The 22,192-nt window shown below is 44.0% G+C and overlaps 2 protein-coding genes across 2 annotated transcripts; both read left to right on the top strand.

Annotated features, from left to right (window-relative positions):
* Window positions 1-7,081: 7,081 nt before the first annotated feature.
* On the top strand, window positions 7,082-8,425 carry LOC115162020 (homeobox protein Nkx-2.8-like). Its single transcript, XM_029712936.1, has 2 exons — window positions 7,082-7,251; window positions 7,763-8,425. Exons 1-2 carry the CDS (start codon window positions 7,107-7,109, stop codon window positions 8,317-8,319), a joined length of 702 nt encoding a protein of 233 aa, XP_029568796.1. The 5' UTR covers window positions 7,082-7,106; the 3' UTR covers window positions 8,320-8,425.
* Window positions 8,426-19,389: 10,964 nt separating this feature from the next.
* LOC115162019 (homeobox protein Nkx-2.1-like) lies at window positions 19,390-22,056 on the top strand. The gene is made up of 2 exons (XM_029712935.1): window positions 19,390-19,967; window positions 20,705-22,056. Exons 1-2 carry the CDS (start codon window positions 19,601-19,603, stop codon window positions 21,370-21,372), a joined length of 1,035 nt encoding a protein of 344 aa, XP_029568795.1. The 5' UTR covers window positions 19,390-19,600; the 3' UTR covers window positions 21,373-22,056.
* The last annotated feature ends 136 nt before the right edge of the window (window positions 22,057-22,192 follow it).

The raw sequence follows: 22,192 nt of genomic DNA, 5'->3' as shown, positions 1-22,192 counted from the left end.
TTTTATAGGAGGATTATCCCTGTTTTTATAGGAGGATTATCCCTGTTTTTATGGGAGGATTATCCCTGTTTTTATAGGAGGATTATCCCTGTTTTATAGGAGGATTATCCCTGTTTTTATAGGAGGATTATCCCTGTTTTTATAGGAGGAATATCCCTGTTTTTATAGGAGGATTATCCCTGTTTTATAGGAGGAATATCCCTGTTTTTATAGGAGGATTATCCCTGTTTTTATAGGAGGATTATCCCTGTGTTTATAGGAGGAATATCCCTGTTTTTATAGGAGGATTATCCCTGTTTTTATAGGAGGATTATCCCTGTTTTTATAGGAGGATTATCCCTGTTTTTATAGGAGGATTATCCCCGTTTTTATAGGAGGATTATCAAACTATGACTAAACAAAATGAGCCTTTCTCTTGATGTCTCCACGGTGTGTTTTAGGTCTAAACGAGTCTACATTTAGTGTTGTCCATTCTGTTTTTTGTTACCAGGCTTATTTTTTGAGTTGTATTCAGTGCATGAAGATGCAATATCGTTGTGCGTAAAGATTAAAGCGAAATGAAAGGCCACGATTTTGATACGCCATATTATCCAAATCATCTAGGTCAGCGACTCCGTTGGTGTGGTGGAAACTAAAAGGCTTTTTAATTCGTTTGGAAATGCATCAGTAATATTTCTGCTCACTATAAACTTGGCGGGTGTTCGAGGTAGAGCAGCAGAAGATAGTACTGCACGCATTCCATTCAAAACCATGACAACAAGGAACAAGCTCGGATTTATTCTGGAAAGTTAAAGGACATTGTTGCAGGGCGTCAATCACCGTATTATTGCAGGACTGAACAAATGCAAAATGTCGAAGGGAACAAATGCTTCCAACGGGTCTCGGACGCAGAGCTACATTTCCCTCCTTTGTTCTCGGCCTCTGGTTGGCATGTATTTGTGTTCCCCCTCGGCCGACCACCCAGGACGACTTGAGATGGAAGGCTGAGGCTTGTCCACTGTCCTCGCTAGGGTAGGCTCTGTCACCAAGGAAAGGTGCGCGGAGCAGAGCAGAGAAGAGAGGGGCTGGCATGGGAACTAGATGGAACTCCACGGACCTGCCTGTGCCTCGTGCAAGTATATCTGAAGTGTGGGACAAGAGCCAATATTAGACCTCTCTTCAGTCTGAAGTACAGTTAAACACACACTCCAAAAACTAACGGAAAAAAGGAAACATGCGTTATACATTTATGCCTCATCTTCCCCTTACAGCACTCCTTACAGCACCCCTTACAGCCCCCCTTACAGCCCCCCTTACAGCACTCCTTACAGCACTCCTTACATCACTCCTTACAGCACTCCTTACAGCCCCCCTTACAGCCCCCCTTACAGCACTCCTTACAGCACTCCTTACAGCCCCCCTTACAGCACCCCTTACAGCCCCCCTTACAGCCCCCCTTACAGCCCCCCTTACAGCACTCCTTACAGCACTCCTTACAGCACTCCTTACAGCACTCCTTACAGCACCCCTTACAGCACTCCTTACAGCACCCCTTACAGCACTCCTTACAGCACCCCTTACAGCACTCATTACAGCACCCCTTACAGCACCCCTTACAGCACTCATTACAGCACCCCTTACAGCACTCCTTACAGCACTCCTTACAGCACTCCTTACAGCACTCATTACAGCACCCCTTACAGCACCCCTTACAGCACCCCTTACAGCCTCCTTACAGCACCCCTTACAGCACCCTTTACAGCACTCCTTACAGCACTCATTACAGCACCCCTTACAGCACTCCTTACAGCACTCCTTACAGCACTCATTACAGCACTCCTTACAGCACCCCTTACAGCACCCTTTACAGCACTCCTTACAGCACTCATTACAGCACCCCTTACAGCACTCCTTACAGCACTCATTACAGCACCCCTTACAGCACCCCTTACAGCCCCCCTTACAGCACTCCTTACAGCACTCCTTACAGCACTCCTTACAGCACTCATTACAGCACCCCTTACAGCACCCCTTACAGCACCCCTTACAGCCTCCTTACAGCCTCCTTACAGCACCCCTTACAGCACTCCTTACAGCACCCCTTACAGCCTCCTTACAGCACTCCTTACAGCACCCCTTACAGCCTCCTTACAGCACTCCTTACAGCACTCATTACAGCACTCCTTACAGCACCCCTTACAGCACCCCTTAAAGCACTCCTTACAGCACTCCTTACAGCACCCCTTACAGCACCCCTTATTAGCACTCATTACAGCACCCCTTACAGCCCCCCTTACAGCACCCCTTATTAGCACTCATTACAGCACCCCTTACAGCCCCCCTTACAGCACCCCTTACAGCACTCCTTACAGCCCCCCTTAAAGCACCCCTTACAGCACCCCTTATTAGCACTCATTACAGCACCCCTTACAGCCCCCCTTACAGCACCCCTTATTAGCACTCATTACAGCACCCCTTACAGCCCCCCTTACAGCACTCCTTACAGCACCCCTTACAGCACTCCTTACAGCCCCCCTTAAAGCACCCCTTACAGCCTCCTTACAGCACTCATTACAGCACCCCTTACAGCACCCCTTACAGCACCCCTTACAACACTCCTTACAGCACCCCTTACAGCACCCCTTACAGCACCCCTTACAGCACTCCTTACAGCACTCCTTACAGCACTCATTACAGCACCCCTTACAGCACTCATTACAGCACTCCTTACAGCACCCCTTACAGCACTCCTTACAGCACCCCTTACAGCACCCCTTACAGCACCCCTTACAGCACTCCTTACAGCACTCCTTACAGCACCCCTTACAGCCCCCCATACAGCACCCCTTACAGCCTCCTTACAGCACTCCTTACAGCACCCCTTACAGCCTCCTTACAGCACTCCTTACAGCACTCATTACAGCACCCCTTACAGCACTCCTTACAGCACTCCTTACAGCACTCATTACAGCACCCCTTACAGCACTCCTTACAGCACCCCTTACAGCACTCCTTACAGCACCCCTTACAGCACCCCTTACAGCACCCCTTACAGCACTCCTTACAGCACTCCTTACAGCACCCCTTATTAGCACTCATTACAGCACCCCTTACAGCCCCCCTTACAGCACCCCTTACAGCACTCCTTACAGCACCCCTTACAGCCCCCCTTACAGCACTCCTTACAGCACTCATTACAGCACCCCTTACAGCACCCCTTACAGCACCCCTTACAGCCCCCCTTACAGCACCCCTTATTAGCACTCATTACAGCACCCCTTACAGCACCCCTTACAGCCTCCTTACAGCACTCATTACAGCACCCCTTACAGCACCCCTTACAGCCTCCTTACAGCACTCATTACAGCACCCCTTACAGCACTCCTTACAGCACTCCTTACAGCACCCCTTACAGCACCCCTTACAGCCTCCTTACAGCCTCCTTACAGCCTCCTTACAGCCTCCTTACAGCCTCCTTACAGCACTCCTTACAGCACCCCTTACAGCACCCCTTACAGCCCCCCTTACAGCACTCCTTACAGCACCCCTTACAGCACCCCTTACAGCACCCCTTACAGCCTCCTTACAGCACTCATTACAGCACCCCTTACAGCCTCCTTACAGCACCCCTTACAGCACCCCTTACAGCACCCCTTACAGCCCCCCTTACAGCCTCCTTACAGCCTCCTTACAGCCTCCTTACAGCCTCCTTACAGCCTCCTTACAGCCTCCTTACAGCACTCCTTACAGCCTCCTTACAGCACTCCTTACAGCACTCCTTACAGCACCCCTTACAGCCCCCCATACAGCACCCCTTACAGCACCCCTTACAGCCTCCTTACAGCCTCCTTACAGCCTCCTTACAGCCTCCTTACAGCCTCCTTACAGCCTCCTTACAGCCTCCTTACAGCACTCCTTACAGCACTCCTTACAGCCTCCTTACAGCACTCCTTACAGCACTCCTTACAGCACCCCTTACAGCCCCCCATACAGCCCCCCATACAGCACCCCTTACAGCCCCCCTTACAGCCTCCTTACAGCCTCCTTACAGCCTCCTTACAGCCTCCTTACAGCCTCCTTACAGCACTCCTTACAGCCTCCTTACAGCCTCCTTACAGCACTCCTTACAGCACCCCTTACAGCACCCCTTACAGCACTCCTTACAGCCTCCTTACAGCCCCCCTTACAGCCCCCCTTACAGCACTCCTTACAGCCTCCTTACAGCACTCCTTACAGCCTCCTTACAGCCTCCTTACAGCACTCCTTACAGCACCCCTTACAGCACTCCTTACAGCACCCCTTACAGCACCCCTTACAGCCCCCCTTACAGCCCCCCTTACAGCACTCCTTACAGCACCCCTTACAGCACTCATTACAGCACTCCTTACAGCCTCCTTACAGCACTCCTTACAGCACCCCTTACAGCACTCCTTACAGCACCCCTTACAGCACTCCTTACAGCACTCCTTACAGCCCCCCTTACAGCACCCCTTACAGCACCCCTTACAGCCCCCCTTACAGCCCCCCTTACAGCACTCCTTACAGCACCCCTTACAGCACCCCTTACAGCACCCCTTACAGCACTCATTACAGCACCCCTTACAGCACCCCTTACAGCCCCCCTTACAGCACCCCTTACAGCACCCCTTATTAGCACTCATTACAGCACCCCTTACAGCACCCCTTACAGCCTCCTTACAGCACTCATTACAGCACCCCTTACAGCACCCCTTACAGCCTCCTTACAGCACTCATTACAGCACCCCTTACAGCACCCCTTACAGCACCCCTTACAGCACCCCTTACAGCCTCCTTACAGCCTCCTTACAGCCTCCTTACAGCCTCCTTACAGCCTCCTTACAGCCTCCTTACAGCCTCCTTACAGCCTCCTTACAGCACCCCTTACAGCCCCCCTTACAGCACCCCTTACAGCCTCCTTACAGCACTCCTTACAGCCTCCTTACAGCCTCCTTACAGCCTCCTTACAGCCTCCTTACAGCCTCCTTACAGCCTCCTTACAGCACTCCTTACAGCCTCCTTACAGCACTCCTTACAGCACTCCTTACAGCACCCCTTACAGCCCCCCATACAGCACCCCTTACAGCACCCCTTACAGCCCCCCTTACAGCACCCCTTACAGCACTCCTTACAGCACTCCTTACAGCCCCCCTTACAGCACCCCTTACAGCCCCCCTTACAGCACCCCTTAAAGCACCCCATACAGCACCCCTTACAGCACCCCTTACAGCCCCCCTTACAGCACTCCTTACAGCACTCCTTACAGCCCCCCTTACAGCACCCCTTAAAGCACCCCTTACAGCACTCCTTACAGCCCCCCTTACAGCCCCCCTTACAGCACCCCTTAAAGCACCCCATACAGCACCCCTTACAGCACCCCTTACAGCCCCCCTTACAGCACTCCTTACAGCACTCCTTACAGCACCCCTTACAGCACCCCTTACAGCACTCCTTACAGCACCCCTTACAGCACCCCTTACAGCACTCCTTACAGCACCCCTTACAGCCCCCCTTACAGCACCCCTTACAGCACTCCTTACAGCACTCCTTACAGCACCCCTTACAGCACTCATTACAGCACTCCTTACAGCACTCATTACAGCACTCCTTACAGCACCCCTTACAGCACCCCTTACAGCACCCCTTACAGCACCCCTTACAGCACCCCTTACAGCACTCCTTACAGCCCCCCTTACAGCACTCCTTACAGCACTCCTTACAGCACTCCTTACAGCCTCCTTACAGCCTCCTTACAGCCTCCTTACAGCACCCCTTACAGCCCCCCTTACAGCACCCCTTACAGCCTCCTTACAGCACTCCTTACAGCCCCCCTTACAGCACTCCTTACAGCACTCCTTACAGCACTCCTTACAGCCCCCCTTACAGCACCCCTTACAGCACCCCTTACAGCACCCCTTACAGCACTCCTTACAGCACTCCTTACAGCCCCCCTTACAGCACTCCTTACAGATGCCCCCAGAATATGAATGCGTCTTCTGGTGATTCTTGATCACCTTTATCAGCTGCCTCATTACTTCCTAGTTATATCCCTTTATAAAACACGTGTTTTGACTGGGGGTGTAGGACACCTGTTCTGCTTTAGTGATATAGCGTTTGAACCATCCAAGAAGGGCGTGCCATATGTTGGAATCAAAAGCACTCCTGTGATTCAAGTGTCATCTCTAAAATAACACTAATACTAAAATACTAATAAATTTGTGTCAGTTTATTTCACACTGTCCTTATGGCTAGCCTCTTAGAATGCACGTCTGTCACAAGATAAATGGCCATAAGACGACTCTGTCTTGTCATTAGAAATGGGTAATTGTCATCTCTCCATTTTAGAGTGGTGCTCTATGTGTATACAGAAAAACGTATTTTTCCTCGGGAAATTAGAATGAGATTGATAGCGGAAGTTAAAGACAAATAACCTAATATTGCATTATTTGAAGATGAAGACAATCCAAACAAAATGTCCTTTAGAGGATTTTTATTTTTATTGTCATGTATTTTTATTTCAGGGACGTTATTTACAACATGATTGTTCAAGTCTTTTAAAAATACATGTCATGACTATGGGCTGCACACCCATAAATAAATTAGTTAAACCAACTCAGGGACATCTCACACTAATTGCTCACTTTGTATGCAAATATTGGACATGTTATTTCGACGGGGGGGAGTGACGGTGCTGGGCTCTGTTGTCACTTGCCAACCAAGATGTGATTCAGCTGCAACAATCACCATTATCTGGTCACCACTTTTAACGATACGGGACGAATCTGTAATGATGACGAGTGTTTCCTTCCGCCATTGTTGAGGCAACGGTGTTATTCTTCTGTGCGGGTTCACTCCTACCATCATTGGATAACGGCACTCGGATCATTCAGGTACTTAGCATCCTGGAGGAGCATATATAAGCGGGTGAAGTACTGTTTATACAAACACTGCACTACCTCGTGTCCACACACAGACGGTATTCTAGGTCGTCTGTGACTCTGACAGCGCACGCTTAGCCATTTTTTGATACATCGATTTTACTCCTATATCAACGGTCTCTCTCCTTTGGATAGTTTTCACGTCCAAGGATTCCGTTTTTTCCGGAAGCAATGGCTGGTGCGGCAAAGTTCAGTTTTTCCGTGAGGAGCATCCTGGATTTGCCTGAAAATGACGCAGAGACAGTGCAGCCCTCCCCCGGTATCTCCAGCTCCCCGTACTCCTCCTGGATGGACAGCGACCGGACCCCTTGCCTCTGTAAGTCCTCTGGTTGACACCTGAGCATAGAAACATATAACCACTTCATATGATCCATATAAACACATAACACATACTAGCTCTGACTTTGCTGATAGCTATTTTATTGAGGAAAAATGTACTTAATATGACTGTGATATGTGGTTTGTCCCACCTAGCTATCTTAAGACGAATGCACTAACTGTAACTCGCTGTGGATAAGAGCTTTTGATAATGAGTAAAATGTAAAAATGTGAATATGGGTCTCGCCTCAATTGACACAATTTCATATAATCCATTACTGCGATTTCCAACATAGCTGTTTTATGAAATCCAATTGGTATCCAATTAACTAAGCCTTGTGTCATTATTGGATACATTTTATAAGGAGACGTGAAGTCTAATTCAAATCTATTAAATCCTTCTATTATTGAAACATCTCTATATTCTGGTATTTTTGCTGATATTGTATATCGTGAGTTGTTTATATGGTGTTTTGATCAGTGTAATAACATAATTTGTAATTCCTCAGCTTCAGATGAGAGCAGCCTGGAGACTGGCCCAGACTCTACCAAGTCAGATGAGTCTTCTCTGGACTCAGAGGCAGGGAAGAAGTGCCGCGTGCTCTTCTCCAAGGCCCAGACCTTCGAGCTCGAGAGGCGTTTCCGTCAGCAGCACTATCTGTTAGCACCAGAGCGCGAGCAGATCGCCCATCTCCTCCGCCTGACACCGACGCAGATTAAGATCTGGTTCCAGAACCACCGGTACAAAATGAAGAGGTCACGACCGGACGGAGTGTCACAAGACATAAACCAACCGCCTATGTTGCGCAGAGTAGTGGTACCCATCCTAGTTCGGGATGGAAAGCCGTATCAGACCGGTTTCATTGACACGGAGAATGGAGGCTGTCTTGGACCGACCACATGCCTGGGTACAGTCTTCAGTTTTGGGTACCAGTCTTTCCAGCATCCGTCGCCGTTCGCTCTACCTCAACAATACCAGCACTTTGCCAGCCCGGCAGCATCCAGACACACCTTTGCTTGGAGAGACTTTCTGAACGACTCAGCTCAATTCACTGCTTTTAAGTGACTATAAAGTAGAGGACTATGCGCAGAGGAACACTTACAACCACTTTAAATGTTTTCTGAATTCCCTTATTTTTCGAGGTACTTAAAAGTGTACTAATAAATACAGTAGTATTTTTTTATGAGAAGTATTTTGCACATATTTTATTTTTGGTATTTTATTAAATGAATTGAGTGATATTCTCGAAAGATTAAAGTCGTTATTAGTTTCTTGTAATCTGATGGTAGGCCTATGGACATTCTACTCCTAGATTCGTCCCCCCCAATTCGATGTGATGTGTGCAAGCATGATTTGTGTGTAGCCTATATTTTATCTGTATTTTCTATGTTCGGTTATTTGTATGACTTTCAAATCTACACAATGATATTTATCAAATATACTAGGAAAGTAAAGGATTTCATTGATTTAAATATTCAGTTTTTCACTGTTGTCTGAAAATGTTATTGAACAAAATCGTTGTGTTGTTTGATAACATGTTTTGTGTTTTTATAGAATTACGAATAAATAGTTTATTTTATACATTTTTGCACATATTGTCAAGTATTTTCAATGTCCTCATGCAATGAAATGTATTCCAATAAAACTATTTTGGGTATGAGAGGTCCACCATCCGATAAGATAGATATAGGCCTGCCACTATTTAGGATTATAGCTAAAACATAGCTGCATCTTACCAGTTCTTTTTTATTGTTTTAGTAAAAATAAGAGAAAGTCTTATCTTAGAGGTACCTATTGGAATAAGAAACAAACACCAAGAAATGTGAGCTTTTATCATGTAAAAAGTCCCGAAACCCTAAAGCTGAGCAAACACAATCACTGTCTAAAGACTGGACGTCACTGAGTATAACAATACTTGGTAAACATTCGACTATTTAGCTCATCTCCCTCTAGTTCGAGTCATAGGACTCTCTCGCTCTCTCTTGAAACAAAACGTTAAAACTGAAAGTTGTTTTGGTCTAGCCTACAAACGTGCAAGCAACGTGAAGCATAAATTGATCACATCCATAACTCTGCAACAATAGTTTATAACGAAGTTTGCAAACCGTTTTTGTAATGTTATATGTAAGTTATTAGAAAATAATAGACAAACCGAAGAAGGTCTAAGTCTAGACTGGATGGCGATGGGCCTATTTAGAGAACATGTGTCAGTAATAATACGAGCAACTTATATAGTAGACTTTTTCAGGGCATTGCACTTTTACTTCATAATTGGTTATTGGTTGGTAGACATTCACATAAATATGAAATTATTATGGTCACTTAAAATTGGTCCTTCTCAATGGGAATTAAGAGTTAGATGCACAATTTCATTGCTCCATAAAAATATAATTTTAGGAGGAGAAATCTCATGCTTTTAGGATTGGACCATTACATTGAAATATCAGATTTCAATTTCTTGACTCTAGAATCCATATTTGTAAGTAGTCAAAGGTCCCGAACCCTGGTCAGGGATGAAACACTTCACTTCATTCTCCCTCCCTATTTTCTTATTCCATTGGTGTTAGTGAAATATGTCTGAGGGGTTGACTGGAATGGAAGATGCGTTATTCTGTGGTAACGTGGGTTGTTTTTTCACACTTTCACGACCCCATGATGTTGTTTTCTCGTCCACCGCCCCAGTAGCGCATCGTCCCTGTCACCAGGTCTATTGTCCCTGGCGCTCGGGACACCTTGCATCACATATGGGGGGGGACTGGCCGAACCCCTCCGCGCGATACATCTCCCCTTAAACACTCTTTTTGTGTGGTTGTCTCCAGCTGAATGGACCATTGTCTGTCTTCCAAAAGGGACCTAGACAAAATCCTTAGTGTTTCAATTCTCGTGATGTTTAATCAGTGCCCGCGACAAATTTATGAGGTTTAACCGCACAATGGTGTTTTAGAACATGGCGGGTTTTAAGTCTGACAAAGACTGGCATTTAGGATGAGGTTGCCATTGGTTTTTAGAATTGGGTAGAAGAACGACTTCTTTGAATAGGATGCTTGGTTAGATATTCCCCATACATCTATCTGTCCTTGTCTTCTTCCCCTCTTGACTAGACTGTCCATTTTTTAATACAAGTTAGTTCAAAATATAAAAACATTGACAAAACATTGGCTCTTCTTGGCTCTTATTTAAACTACATTTGTGCAATGTTTCTCTATGGAGAAACAAATCTGCAAAATTTTGTGCGAGAAATTACAGGCCTAAGTATCTGCACCTACATGTGTTGCACAACAGCTCCCAAGCTTCTAATCTTAGTAATGCTTCTTATTCGGAAGATTCGAGAGTTTTATTCGGGAAGCCCCGTGTCTTTCATCAGAGATCATTTGAGGGTCATGAGGATCATGTGACACTGGAACGCAACTGTCACCCAACAGAGGCAATCAGAGGAAAAAGTCAGGGATGCCAAGCTAAAGTGGTAGTAAATAGAATGCATCTAACCGACGTCTTGATGATGGGTTTACTGAGTCAGATGTTTTAGTGTGGACATGCAGGGTTCGAATTACACTTGACATTCTCGAAATGTAACTATTAGAATGTTCATGAAATAAACATGATATTATTTAAAACGATCTATGAGGACAAGAATGTAACACTGACATTCGATTAGGGATGAGGATTGCCATTTTATGACGTTCGTGGACCATTTCAACTGGGGGGGGGGGACCAAGCTGAGGCCAGTTGTACTGTTAGAGGGGCCAGTTACATTAGACGTTATTGTTGTCATATCGTTTTGCATGTGGTACGATACTGTTGTGTTCCGCCTAAAGCCGTCCCTCTAGAAAATGTGTGGGTTAAATTAGTGTTCCGCGTTGCCACAGTCTAATAACGGATGTAAAAAAAGAACGATAGCAAAAAGTAGTTATGTAAAAATTATTTCATATTCCACATTTAGGGGGGCCACAAGGGGGCACAAAATTGTTGTCACAGGGGCGAACCGCTAGTGCCCAGAGGATGCCAAATGCTCTTGGTCTGGGCTTTGGTGTAGCATGTCTTTAGTCGCATCAAGGACCCCATCTTGAAAGGTTGAACTGATTTGGAGATACGTTGCCCACTGAAATGCATGCAACCATTCAAGCCATTGGTGGTGCCACAGTCACTTGTTCTGACGGTATGCCTACAGCTGGAGGCTTGTTGATGGGTCTTTCTATCCGGGATCCTTGGGACGTCCCAACTCTGACGTTGCCCCTTTGACGTTGACATTTAAATTGGTTAAGGTTAGGGTTATGGTCAGGGTTAATGTTATGGTTAAGGGTATGGGTTAAGGTTAGGGTTATGGTCAGGGTTAATGTTATGGTTAAGGGTATGGGTTAAGGTTAGGGTTATGGTCAGGGTTAATGTTATGGTTAAGGGTATGGGTTAAGGTTAGGGTTATGGTCAGGGTTAATGTTATGGTTAAGGGTATGGGTTAAGGTTAGGGTTATGGTCAGGGTTAATGTTATGGTTAAGGGTATGGGTTAAGGTTAGGGTTATGGTCAGGGTTAATGTTATGGTTAAGGGTATGGGTTAAGGTTAGGGTTATGGTCAGGGTTAATGTTATGGTTAAGGGTATGGGTTAAGGTTAGGGTTATGGTCAGGGTTAATGTTATGGTTAAGGGTATGGGTTAAGGTTAGGGTTATGGTCAGGGTTAATGTTATGGTTAAGGGTATGGGTTAAGGTTAGGGTTATGGTCAGGGTTAATGTTATGGTTAAGGGTATGAGTTAAGGTTAGGGTTATGGTCAGGGTTAATGTTATGGTTAAGGGTATGGGTTAAGGTTAAGGTTAAGGTTAGGGTTAATGTTATGGTTAAGGGTATGGGTTAAGGTTAGGGTTATGGTCAGGGTTAATGTTATGGTTAAGGGTATGGGTTAAGGTTAGGGTTAGGATTTAAGGTACGGATGTCCCAAGGAACCCGGACAGCGTTAACATTGTCGATGTGGGACGGCTATACCACCGCTAGATGGCAGGATAACACCTGATATAGATTTCTCCCACCAGCTGACGTTCTCCTTCATCACATGTATGTGGAGCGTCATCACTCATTTAAGAATATGGTATTATGTGTGTAAAGGCTGATGCTAGAAACCTTTTGAAAATACATATTATTCACTCTGTAGACTTCACTGATGTGTATTGTGAAAGCAGATTGCTTGGAAAATGGAATTGTTTGGAAAATGGAAAAAGGAAAGGTTGATTAGGTTGAGCATTTACATTTACGTTTTAGTCATTTAGCAGACGCTCTAGCGGGGGAAGCGTTTCGCTATTGGATCCTCCTAAATTACCACGTTTACCGTGCGCATGTAAATATCCCGCCTAAGGTCTTACTTGGGATAAACTGTTTACACACACCTTTGGTATCCCGCTCATGAGTATCCCTGTATCCTTGAATAAACAGAATATTTTCCTAATTTAAGTATGGGTTAAATGGAATAGTAACTGAAATATGGACACTGACTGTAGGCATAGCCGCGGGAAGATGTTTCCGGGTGGGGGTGCTGCAGATTTATCCTTCAGTAGCCCGCCTTTTACATTTACATTTAAGTCATTTAGCAGACGCTCTTATCCAGAGCCACTTACAAATTTTCCCGCAGATGTATCATTCTGTAGCCCGCCTTTTCCCGCAGATATATCCTTCTGTAGCCCGCCTTTTCCGCAGATATGTCATTCTCTATCCCGCCTTTTGCCGCAGATTTATCATTCTGTAGCCCGCCTTTTCCGCAGATATATCCTTCTGTAGCCCGCCCTACAGAAGGTTATATTGGACTGCTAATACATAACTAATAAAGGGCCTTTTGTGACGCATTTTTTCTTCCCCCCCTAAAAATAAAAAAATATATACAGTGCATTCGTAAAGTATTCAGACCCCTTGACTTTTTCCACATTTTGTTACCTTACAGCCTTATTCTAAAATGTATTAAATCGTTTTTTCCTCATAAATCTACACACAACACCCCATAATGACAAAGCAAAAACCTGTTTTTTTAAAGGTTAGCAAATTTGTTAAAAATAAAAAACTGAAACATCACATTTACATAAGTATTCAGACTCTTTACTCAGTACTTTGTTGAAGCACCTTTGGGAGCGATTTACAGGCTTAAGTCTTCTTGGGTATGATGCTACAAAATTGGCACATCTGTATTTGGGGAGTTTCTCCCATTCCTCTCTGCAGAATCTCTCAAGCTCTGTCAGGTTGGATGGGGAGCGTTCCTGCACAGCGATTTTCAGGTCTCTCCAGAGATGTTCGATTAGGTTCAAGTCCGGGCTCTGGGTGGGCCACTCAAGTAAATTCAGAGACTTGTCTCGAAGCCACTCCTGCGTTGTCTTGACTGCGTGTTTAGGGTCGTTGTCCTTTTGGAAGGTGAACCTTCACCCCAGTCTGAGGTCCTGCGCGCTCTGGATCAGGTTTTCATCAAGGATCTCTCCATACTTTGCTCCGTTCATCTTTCCCTCGATCCTGAGTAGTGTCCCAGTCCCTGCCACTGAAAAACATCCCCACAGCATGATGCTGCCACCACCATGCTTCACAGTAGGGATAGTGCCAGGTTTCCTCCAGACGTGACACTTGGCATTCAGGCCAAAGTGTTCAATCTTGGTTTCTTCAGACCAGAGAAACTTAATTTTCATGGTCTGAGAGTCTTTAGCTGCCTTTTGGCAAACTTCAAGAGGGCTGTCGTATGCCTTTTACTGAGGAGTGGATTCCTTCTGGCTACTCTACCATTAAGGCCTGCTTGGTGGAGTGCTGCAGTGATGGTTGTACTTCTGGAAGGTTCTCCTATCTCCACAGATGAACTCTAGAGCTCTGTCAGAGTGACCATCGGGTTCCTGGTCACCTCCCTGACCAAGGCCCTTCTCCCCCGATTGCTCAGTTTGGCTGGGCAGTCAGCTCTTGAAAGAGTCTTGGTGATTCCAAACTTCTTCCATTTAAGAATGATGGAGGCCACTGTACTCTTAGGGACCTTCAATGCTGCAGCCTTTTTTGGTACCCTTCCGAAGATCTGTGCCTCAACACAATTCTGTCTCGAAGCTCTACGGACAATTCCTTTGACCTCATGGCTTGGTTTTTGCTCTGACATGCACTGTCAACTGTGGGACGTTATATTGACAGGTGTGTGCCTTTCCAAATTAAATCCAATCAATTGAATTTACCACAGGTGGACTCCATCATCCTTGAGATGTTTCTACAACCTGATTGGAGTCCACCTGTGGTGAATTCAATTGATTGGATATAATTTGGAAAGGCACACCCCTGTCAATATAACGTCCCACAGTTGACAGTGCATGTCAGAGCAAAAACCAAGCCATGAGGTCGAAGGAATTGTCCGTAGAGCTTCGAGACAGGATTGTGTAGAGGCACAGATCTGGGGGAAGGGTACCAAAAAAGGTATTTCACTTTTTTATTAGTAATAAATTGGCAAAAAAAAATGTTGTGGTATTGTGCGTAGATTGCTGAGGATTTTTTTTATTTAATCCATTTTAGAATAAGGCTGTAAGGTAACAAAATGTGGAAAAAGTCAAGGGGTCTGAATGCTTTCTGAAGACACTGTATATAATTGTTTTATTACGATTTTTCAGAGAGTGCTGCTACTTCCCCGAGCTATGACTGTTTCTATAACCTCTCACATATATCTTAATGTCATATTTACTCCTGCAGAATTAGGCTATGCATTTCTTGCAGTGAAAATATACAACAAATGTTAATTTTGTCTCTGGAACAGAGACATATTTATTTAACCTTTATTTAAATGGGCAAGTCAGTTAAGAACAAATTCTTATTTACAATGAGTTAAATAAAAAAATAAAAAATTTCTGGTGAGCCCTATATTTAGTCTTCTGGGCAACAAGGCAACAAGTTATGACAGGAGAGAAGCCACATGTAACAAACTACAGTTGACAAACAAATGGCCTACCGAATGTCGGACACTACAATATGGCCTATCGAATGTCGGAAACTACAATATGGCCTACCGAATGTCGGAAACTACAATATTGTCTACCGAATGTCGGAAACTACAATATGGCCTACCGAATGTCGGAAACTACAATATGGCCTACCGAATGTCGGAAATTATAAGCAGAAACGTGTCTAATTTAGGGGTGAAAGTCGCCAGTAGTAAATTATAGTAGTCTAAATGATTATGGTGGCTGAAACTGCACAGGTAGACACTTTTTTGAAGTGATTTGCTTGACAATCAGATGAAATCATCATCACACAACACCCATGATATGTGAAACTGAGCCTGCGTACACCGCAAAAACAACAATAAAAGAGATACGATGCTTACATGCCACAGTATCCCATCTTACATCAACATATCCCAGGCATTTTATCGGGTTTCCCATAGCCGGGATACAAGCTTTTTCGGGTTATTGTAAATGGGATATGATGTTTATATGCGTCAACTTAAAAACAGAATACTTGAGTATCCCGAATAATAACGGGATATTGGTGTGCATGTAAAGGTTGTCAATGATCGGGAATCCTGATATGTTGGTCTATAGGCCTATATGCTATTTCCCTTCTTGATATTGTTTTCAGTAGTATGACACCCCATGAACGATCAGTTCCAAAACAACAATGTGAACCAGGAACAAAGGTTTGGTGCCCCCTCCACGCCCCACTTCAAAGTCTGCTCATTATTCCAGAGGAATTAGCGCGAGCATTTGGACTAATTAACGTTAATTGACCATAATAGCCGTGTTCCAGAACAGAAAAGAGGTCCTGATTTAGATAATTAAGAAATGCTTTTGGAATTCAGCAATTAGTGAGGGCATATATCCCAGAGGAAACGCGTTATGATGCTAATTTAGCGTAATTGCATGTAGGCCTCCTACGTGGAGCAGCTGAAGTATCACTGTAAAGTGCGCTCACCTGTCTACGATACATTATTTATTGAGAGTACCTATGGGATATGAGATTATTAATTCTATTAAAATGCGGTTCTCCTTGATAATAATTGTGAAAACGTACGCTATGACAATGGATGATGTGGCCTACAGTGCCATTGAGGAGATGTTGATATTGGGATGAATTTAAAGAATGCATGGTATACCTGTAGATTAGTTATGTAACCAATTGCTGTGGTGCACCTTGGGTAGAATCCTCACTTGATATGTGTGTACTTAATTTGGTTTTTAGGCATTGATATCAATGAGCGATTTGTGAGCAAAAGTGGTATTATGCACGATTCTCCTCAGAGTTTGCAGTAAGCAAACCAAGAGGGAGAATCAAAATAATTCACCCTTGTTTCCTATATTGTGATATTTTATTATTTCCATTCAACATGACGCGTGATGGCTCAATGCAAGGCAAAAAGAAAATACAAACTTTGAAATAGATGCGACCATGTTTTTCAGAATTGTGATTAAAAACTAGACTAAACTGTCTAAAGTTGACATGAGAATCACTGATAACAGACATTCAATACATAGGCCTATTTTGCATCATCGCCACCAGAAGACGCTGTCTTGCTGTCTTTCTTAAATCCAATGCATGTTCTGGACCACGATATCCAGCATATATAGGCTTGCGTTCTAATCAACAAGGGACTGTACTGCTTTCCTGCATTAATCGATGTGTTCTGTTCGACATTACATCAAGGAACATTTTGTTGTCGTTTTATAATGACGGAGATTTAACTCCAGACTTCACTGCAGTAAGGTTTGAGTGTCGCAGCCGTCTAAGGCGTCACTACAGTCCTGGGTTCGATCCCGGGCTGTATCACCACCGGCCGTGATCGGGAGTCCCATAGGGCGGTGCATAAATGGCCCAGCGTCGTCCGGGTTAGGGGAGGGTTTGTCCGGGGTAGAATGTGTTCTTAATTGACTTGCCTGGTCAAATAAAGGACAAAGCTCCGAGACGATGACTGCAATATCAAACTTCCCACATCTGTCATTTCCTTGTATTTACAAGGTAGGCATAAATAGCAATATCAGATTTCCATTGCACTCTGAAATGTGCACCTACAAAGTGTACATCCATCCAACATTATATCATATCATAACATATTTCATATTTATCCTAACCAATGAATTTCCCCAGCATGCAGGCTTAAGCTGGGTCAACGGGTAAATCTATAGGCCATGCATGCCCTGACTCACTGTCTACCAATTCAGCTTGAAAAGCCTATAGGAGATTATGATAACAACTAAAAAACGTTACAGTAATGATAATGACGTTATTAGCCTACAGTAAAAGTAGCTAATATATTAGTAATAGTGATAACCGTATTTTTACTACTAGTAATGTTATTGTTGTATACAGTAAAGTAGGATACTTGTTCATATAATTTCATAATTATTATAATAGTTAATAATAATAACTATTATAATTATTATAAGTATTCATAGTGGGTGATTTAGGTGAGTTGTGTATATTGTGGAGTGTCAAGTGATAAAAGTGTATCTACTCCTTGCAGCTATATACGTTTAGTTATTCTACTTTCGTTTTTTATCATTTTATTTTTCCTTACTTAAATAATAAATATGAAAAAGCATGTATTTGGTCATCTTACTTGCATAATAAAACAGCAACCAAAAGCAGAGAGACATTATTTACAGTCCCAACAAAAGCTAAAACAAACAGTCTGTTTTTTTATTATTGTTATTATTATTATTATCATCATTATATTAATTATTATTGGAATTCGTGGTGTTATATTCCACCTACATGTTCAATGTCCTCAACAATGCAAAATTAGCTACAATTAGCCTATTTCTTTGAATTAATTTTGCTATAACATTTATGTCATGCTCCTTGAATAAATCGAGCAAAATACGGATCTGTGATTATAGCGCGTGTAACTGGAACTACAGCAAATAGCAAATATTCCTTCCTTTGACATGAAACTCGTTTACCAATATTCAAATTACGAGCAAATAGGTTTAGGTCATGTCAGGATTGTGTTATAATAACATTTCATTTGAAAGGTGAAGGGAAAACAAAGCGCATTTGACTTTTACGCAGCCAAGAGAAACCTGATTGAGTTAGAATATTATGTCTCCTTGAGCATCGGGGCGAGAGGAGACTCACTGAGGAGGTTACTCGGTGTGGTTCTCCCTCCCTGCCTGCCTTCTGTTGCAGAAGGAGAGTAGGCCTAGAGGTAGGCTACTTAAATTGAGCGCCGTTAACTTTACCTTAGGGTCTCTCCTGAAAAGCGTTTTATTTTGAATGGCTCATGGGTTTCTGATCTGAGACGACAAGTGGAGCATCTGAATTTGGATTTGGGGCGACACGCTGCTCTCACAGCTCTCTCTCCTCGAGCCTAAACAATGATATAAAATAGAAAAGGGGGTAATCATTCACGCGCTGCCACTTAACACGCGGATGTGTATTTATTTACTTATCCGTCAATTTTCCTCCCAAGTGCACTTTTACATGTCTGAGTACGATGCGAGCATAATGCAAAAACACGTCTGCAATCAACCAGAAGCCTCTTACGCCCATTAAAAGTCACTAGTTCAAGCTTTTCTCAGAGAACAGAGGCTGTGTCCTAAATGGCACGCACACTCTCTATATAGTGCATTACTTTTGACCAGCAACAGTGAAACATTATCAAAAGTAGTGCACCAAATAGGGAATAGGATGACATTTGGTAAGCATGCAGAGTGGGTTCTCCAGCTCTGAGACTCTCAAGTCCGTCTAGGCCCCTTTTCATCAAGAGGTCCTAGTAAACACCACTACAGTTAATAAAATGCATTGTGGTGCCTGTGCCCACTGCTACCATTATACTGTCAATGACAACACACACACGACAGTATATATAACCCACCGACCTAATGCTACTACAGTAGCCTGATATCAATAGCCTATAATACACATTAATAGCCTATAATACGCATTAATAGCCTGTAATACACATTAATAGCCTATAATACGCATGAATAGCCTATAATACGCATTAGTAGCCTATGATACGCATGTATATACATGCACGTTGGTTATGGTATTGTGGGAGGCGAGCTGCAGAGCTCATGCTGCAGAGCCCAACACGTAAGTCAAATTATGACTTGGGTGCAATGAGAAGAGGATAGAGCTGCGTTGTATTGTTGCCCTAGTTGGTGATGCCCCGCCTCTGGCTTAAACCTGGCACCCTGCTAAAACAAACGAAAGCCAGCAGCACCAAGCTCAGCCCAGCTCAACTCAGCTCCCACTCAATGCAATTAAGGCGGACTTCAGGCGACTCTCCTACCTACGTGTTCATCTAGCAAGGATCGACGCTGAGACAACAGGAACCAGAGAGAAAGAGGGGCTTTGGTCCAAAAAAAAACAGGAGAGATTGCCTAGCCTTCTAATTTCTCCCCTCTCCAACAGCCCAAGAACAATGTCGATGAGCCCTAGGCATACGACTCCTTTTTCTGTTTCCGATATCTTGAGTCCTCTTGAGGAGAGCTACAAGAAAGTAAGTATGGAGAATAACAACTTGGGGTCACCTCTCGCGTCGTACCGGCAGCCGCAGGTGTCTCAGGCGATGATGCAGCAGCACCACATGGGCCATAACGGGACGGTGTCCGCGGCATACCATATGACTGCGACGGGGGTGTCCCAGCTGTCACACACCGCGATGGGGGGCTACTGTAACGGCAACCTGGGGAACATGAGCGACCTGACGCCCTACCAGGACGGCATGAGAGGCAGCGCATCGGCCACTGGCTGGTACGGAGCCAACACAGACCCGCGATTCTCCACGAGTAAGTAGGCTATATCTTTGAGTTTTACTCTGCATGAAGCCGAACAGGTGAGCGTATAGCTTTTGTTAGCGCATTATCATATTAGCTCGTCTACACTAGATCCATACGCTCTGGTCTGCACTGAAGTGAGTCATGGAAATTATTACAACTTTTTAGTGTTGTTTTTCAGCTTGTTTTTGCATGAACACTGATCTTTTTTTCACCAAGAGGGAGTGATTTGATTTGTCAGTTTAAAATACATTTTACACCTGGCAATAGATACATATTAGGCCTATACATCGGTTTACCTTGGAGTGTTTGCTTTATTAAAAATGTATTTTAATGTCACGAGGGTGTGTGAAGATATAACAAAGACACCTGTTGCTGATTTGTCCGTTATTATGAGTAGGCTACAGAGGTTTCATACACCTGTCATGTGGGGGTGTATAATCGAATGAGTTATTAGCCTATTATTCTTCAGATTGCAAGGTAAATTAATGGCAATCAATCATGCAATTTCAAATATGTTGTAAACTATATAATTCAGTTCAAATACAAATTATGGTTAAGTAATTGTTCCATTAGGAGACAGAACTATGATTCCATGATCATGTTAGGCTTTGTTTTAAAGGAACGCCAGACATATACGCTTTAAATTAAATTAATTCACAGTATGTATTATGTTATGGTTAAAATTATTGAAGCAATGTAATTATTGTATCATTATCATCATTTCAATGGCCTATTTCTGCTTTCAGTCTCGCGCTTCATGGGCTCTTCTTCGGGCATGAACATGGGCGGTATGGGCAGCCTCGGCTCGCTAGTCGACGTGGGAAAAGGCATGGGCCCGCTCTCCAGCACCCCGAGAAGGAAGAGGCGCGTGCTGTTCTCTCAGGCTCAGGTCTACGAGCTCGAGCGGCGATTCAAACAACAGAAGTACCTATCGGCGCCTGAGAGAGAACACCTGGCGAGCATGATCCACCTCACCCCGACCCAGGTCAAAATCTGGTTTCAGAACCACCGATATAAAATGAAGAGGCAAGCGAAGGACAAAGTGTCGCAGCAGCAGATGCAGCAGGAGAGTAGTTCCTGTCAGCAGCAGTCTCCTCGGCGGGTGGCTGTGCCTGTGTTAGTGAAAGACGGCAAGCCATGCCAAGGCAGTGCCCACACTCCCACCACTGCTGTCCAGGCCCACCACCAACAAGGGGCCAATGTTATGATCATGTCCAGTAACGGTTCAGGCCTAGGTCAGCACCAGAGCCAACAGGTGGGTAGTGCAGGTCACTCTCCAGACCTAGCACAACACTCCGCCAGCCCGCCGTCTCTCCAGACCCAGGTAGCCGGCCTCTCTCACCTGAACTCCTCCAGCGCCGAGTACGGCACGGCCCTGCAGTGCTCTGCTCTGTTATACGGCAGGACATGGTGATCTGTTATACGGCAGGACATGGTGATCTGTTATATGGCAGGACATGGTGACAGCCAGACAAACTATGATCACATACAACACTGCTGCCGAAGCTTTTTCAGCAAAGTCACTCAACAGACAAGCAAACAAACAAACAAACAAACTGTACTTTGTGTACATTTTGAACAACACCATTTGGTGAATTGTAGTTCATGCTCTTCTTCTAAAATGTAATTGGATATGAGGACAGTAAGAGGAGAAGAAAGAAACTCGACAGATGAAGTTATGAGGATATGCGAGTTCAATCTTCACTTTGAAGGTGGATTTCTTATTTCTGTAAATTATACTGAAGCTATACAAGGCTAGTCCTACATCAAGAGGTCATAGGCCTACTCATGTTTGTAGGTCATTGGGATAAAGATCTCAATAGAAAAACTGTGGGTGCTTTTCGATTTTTTTCACAGAAGGCTCTGGTTTATGATAGAATTTAATGTAAAACGTAGCTTGTATATTTCTGTAAAAGGTTTGAATTGAATATATAGTTTTTAGCAATCTGTTGTACAAAGTTTTTAGCGCTATTAATGGTTTGTGGTTGGTTCTTTGAGTTCCATCGGTATTTGTACGTTTTATTTACTTGTAACTTATATAGATAGATATTACTTAAATACAGCAAAACAATCCTATTAATAAATTATGGAAATAAAATTCATTCAGATCCATTTATTGAAATTGTTTTGTATACTGTTTCAGAGAATACATAGATAGGCCTACGAGAAACCTTGTCAAATTATTTTCAGAAAACGAATAGGCCTATAGGCCTTTACCTGTAAAAAATTCATAT

This window comes from Salmo trutta, chromosome 25 (genome assembly GCF_901001165.1).
Source record: "Salmo trutta chromosome 25, fSalTru1.1, whole genome shotgun sequence".
NCBI lineage: Eukaryota > Metazoa > Chordata > Actinopteri > Salmoniformes > Salmonidae > Salmo > Salmo trutta.
The sequence above is the reverse complement of the archived record's forward strand: the minus strand, read 5'-3'. Positions and strand labels throughout refer to the sequence as shown.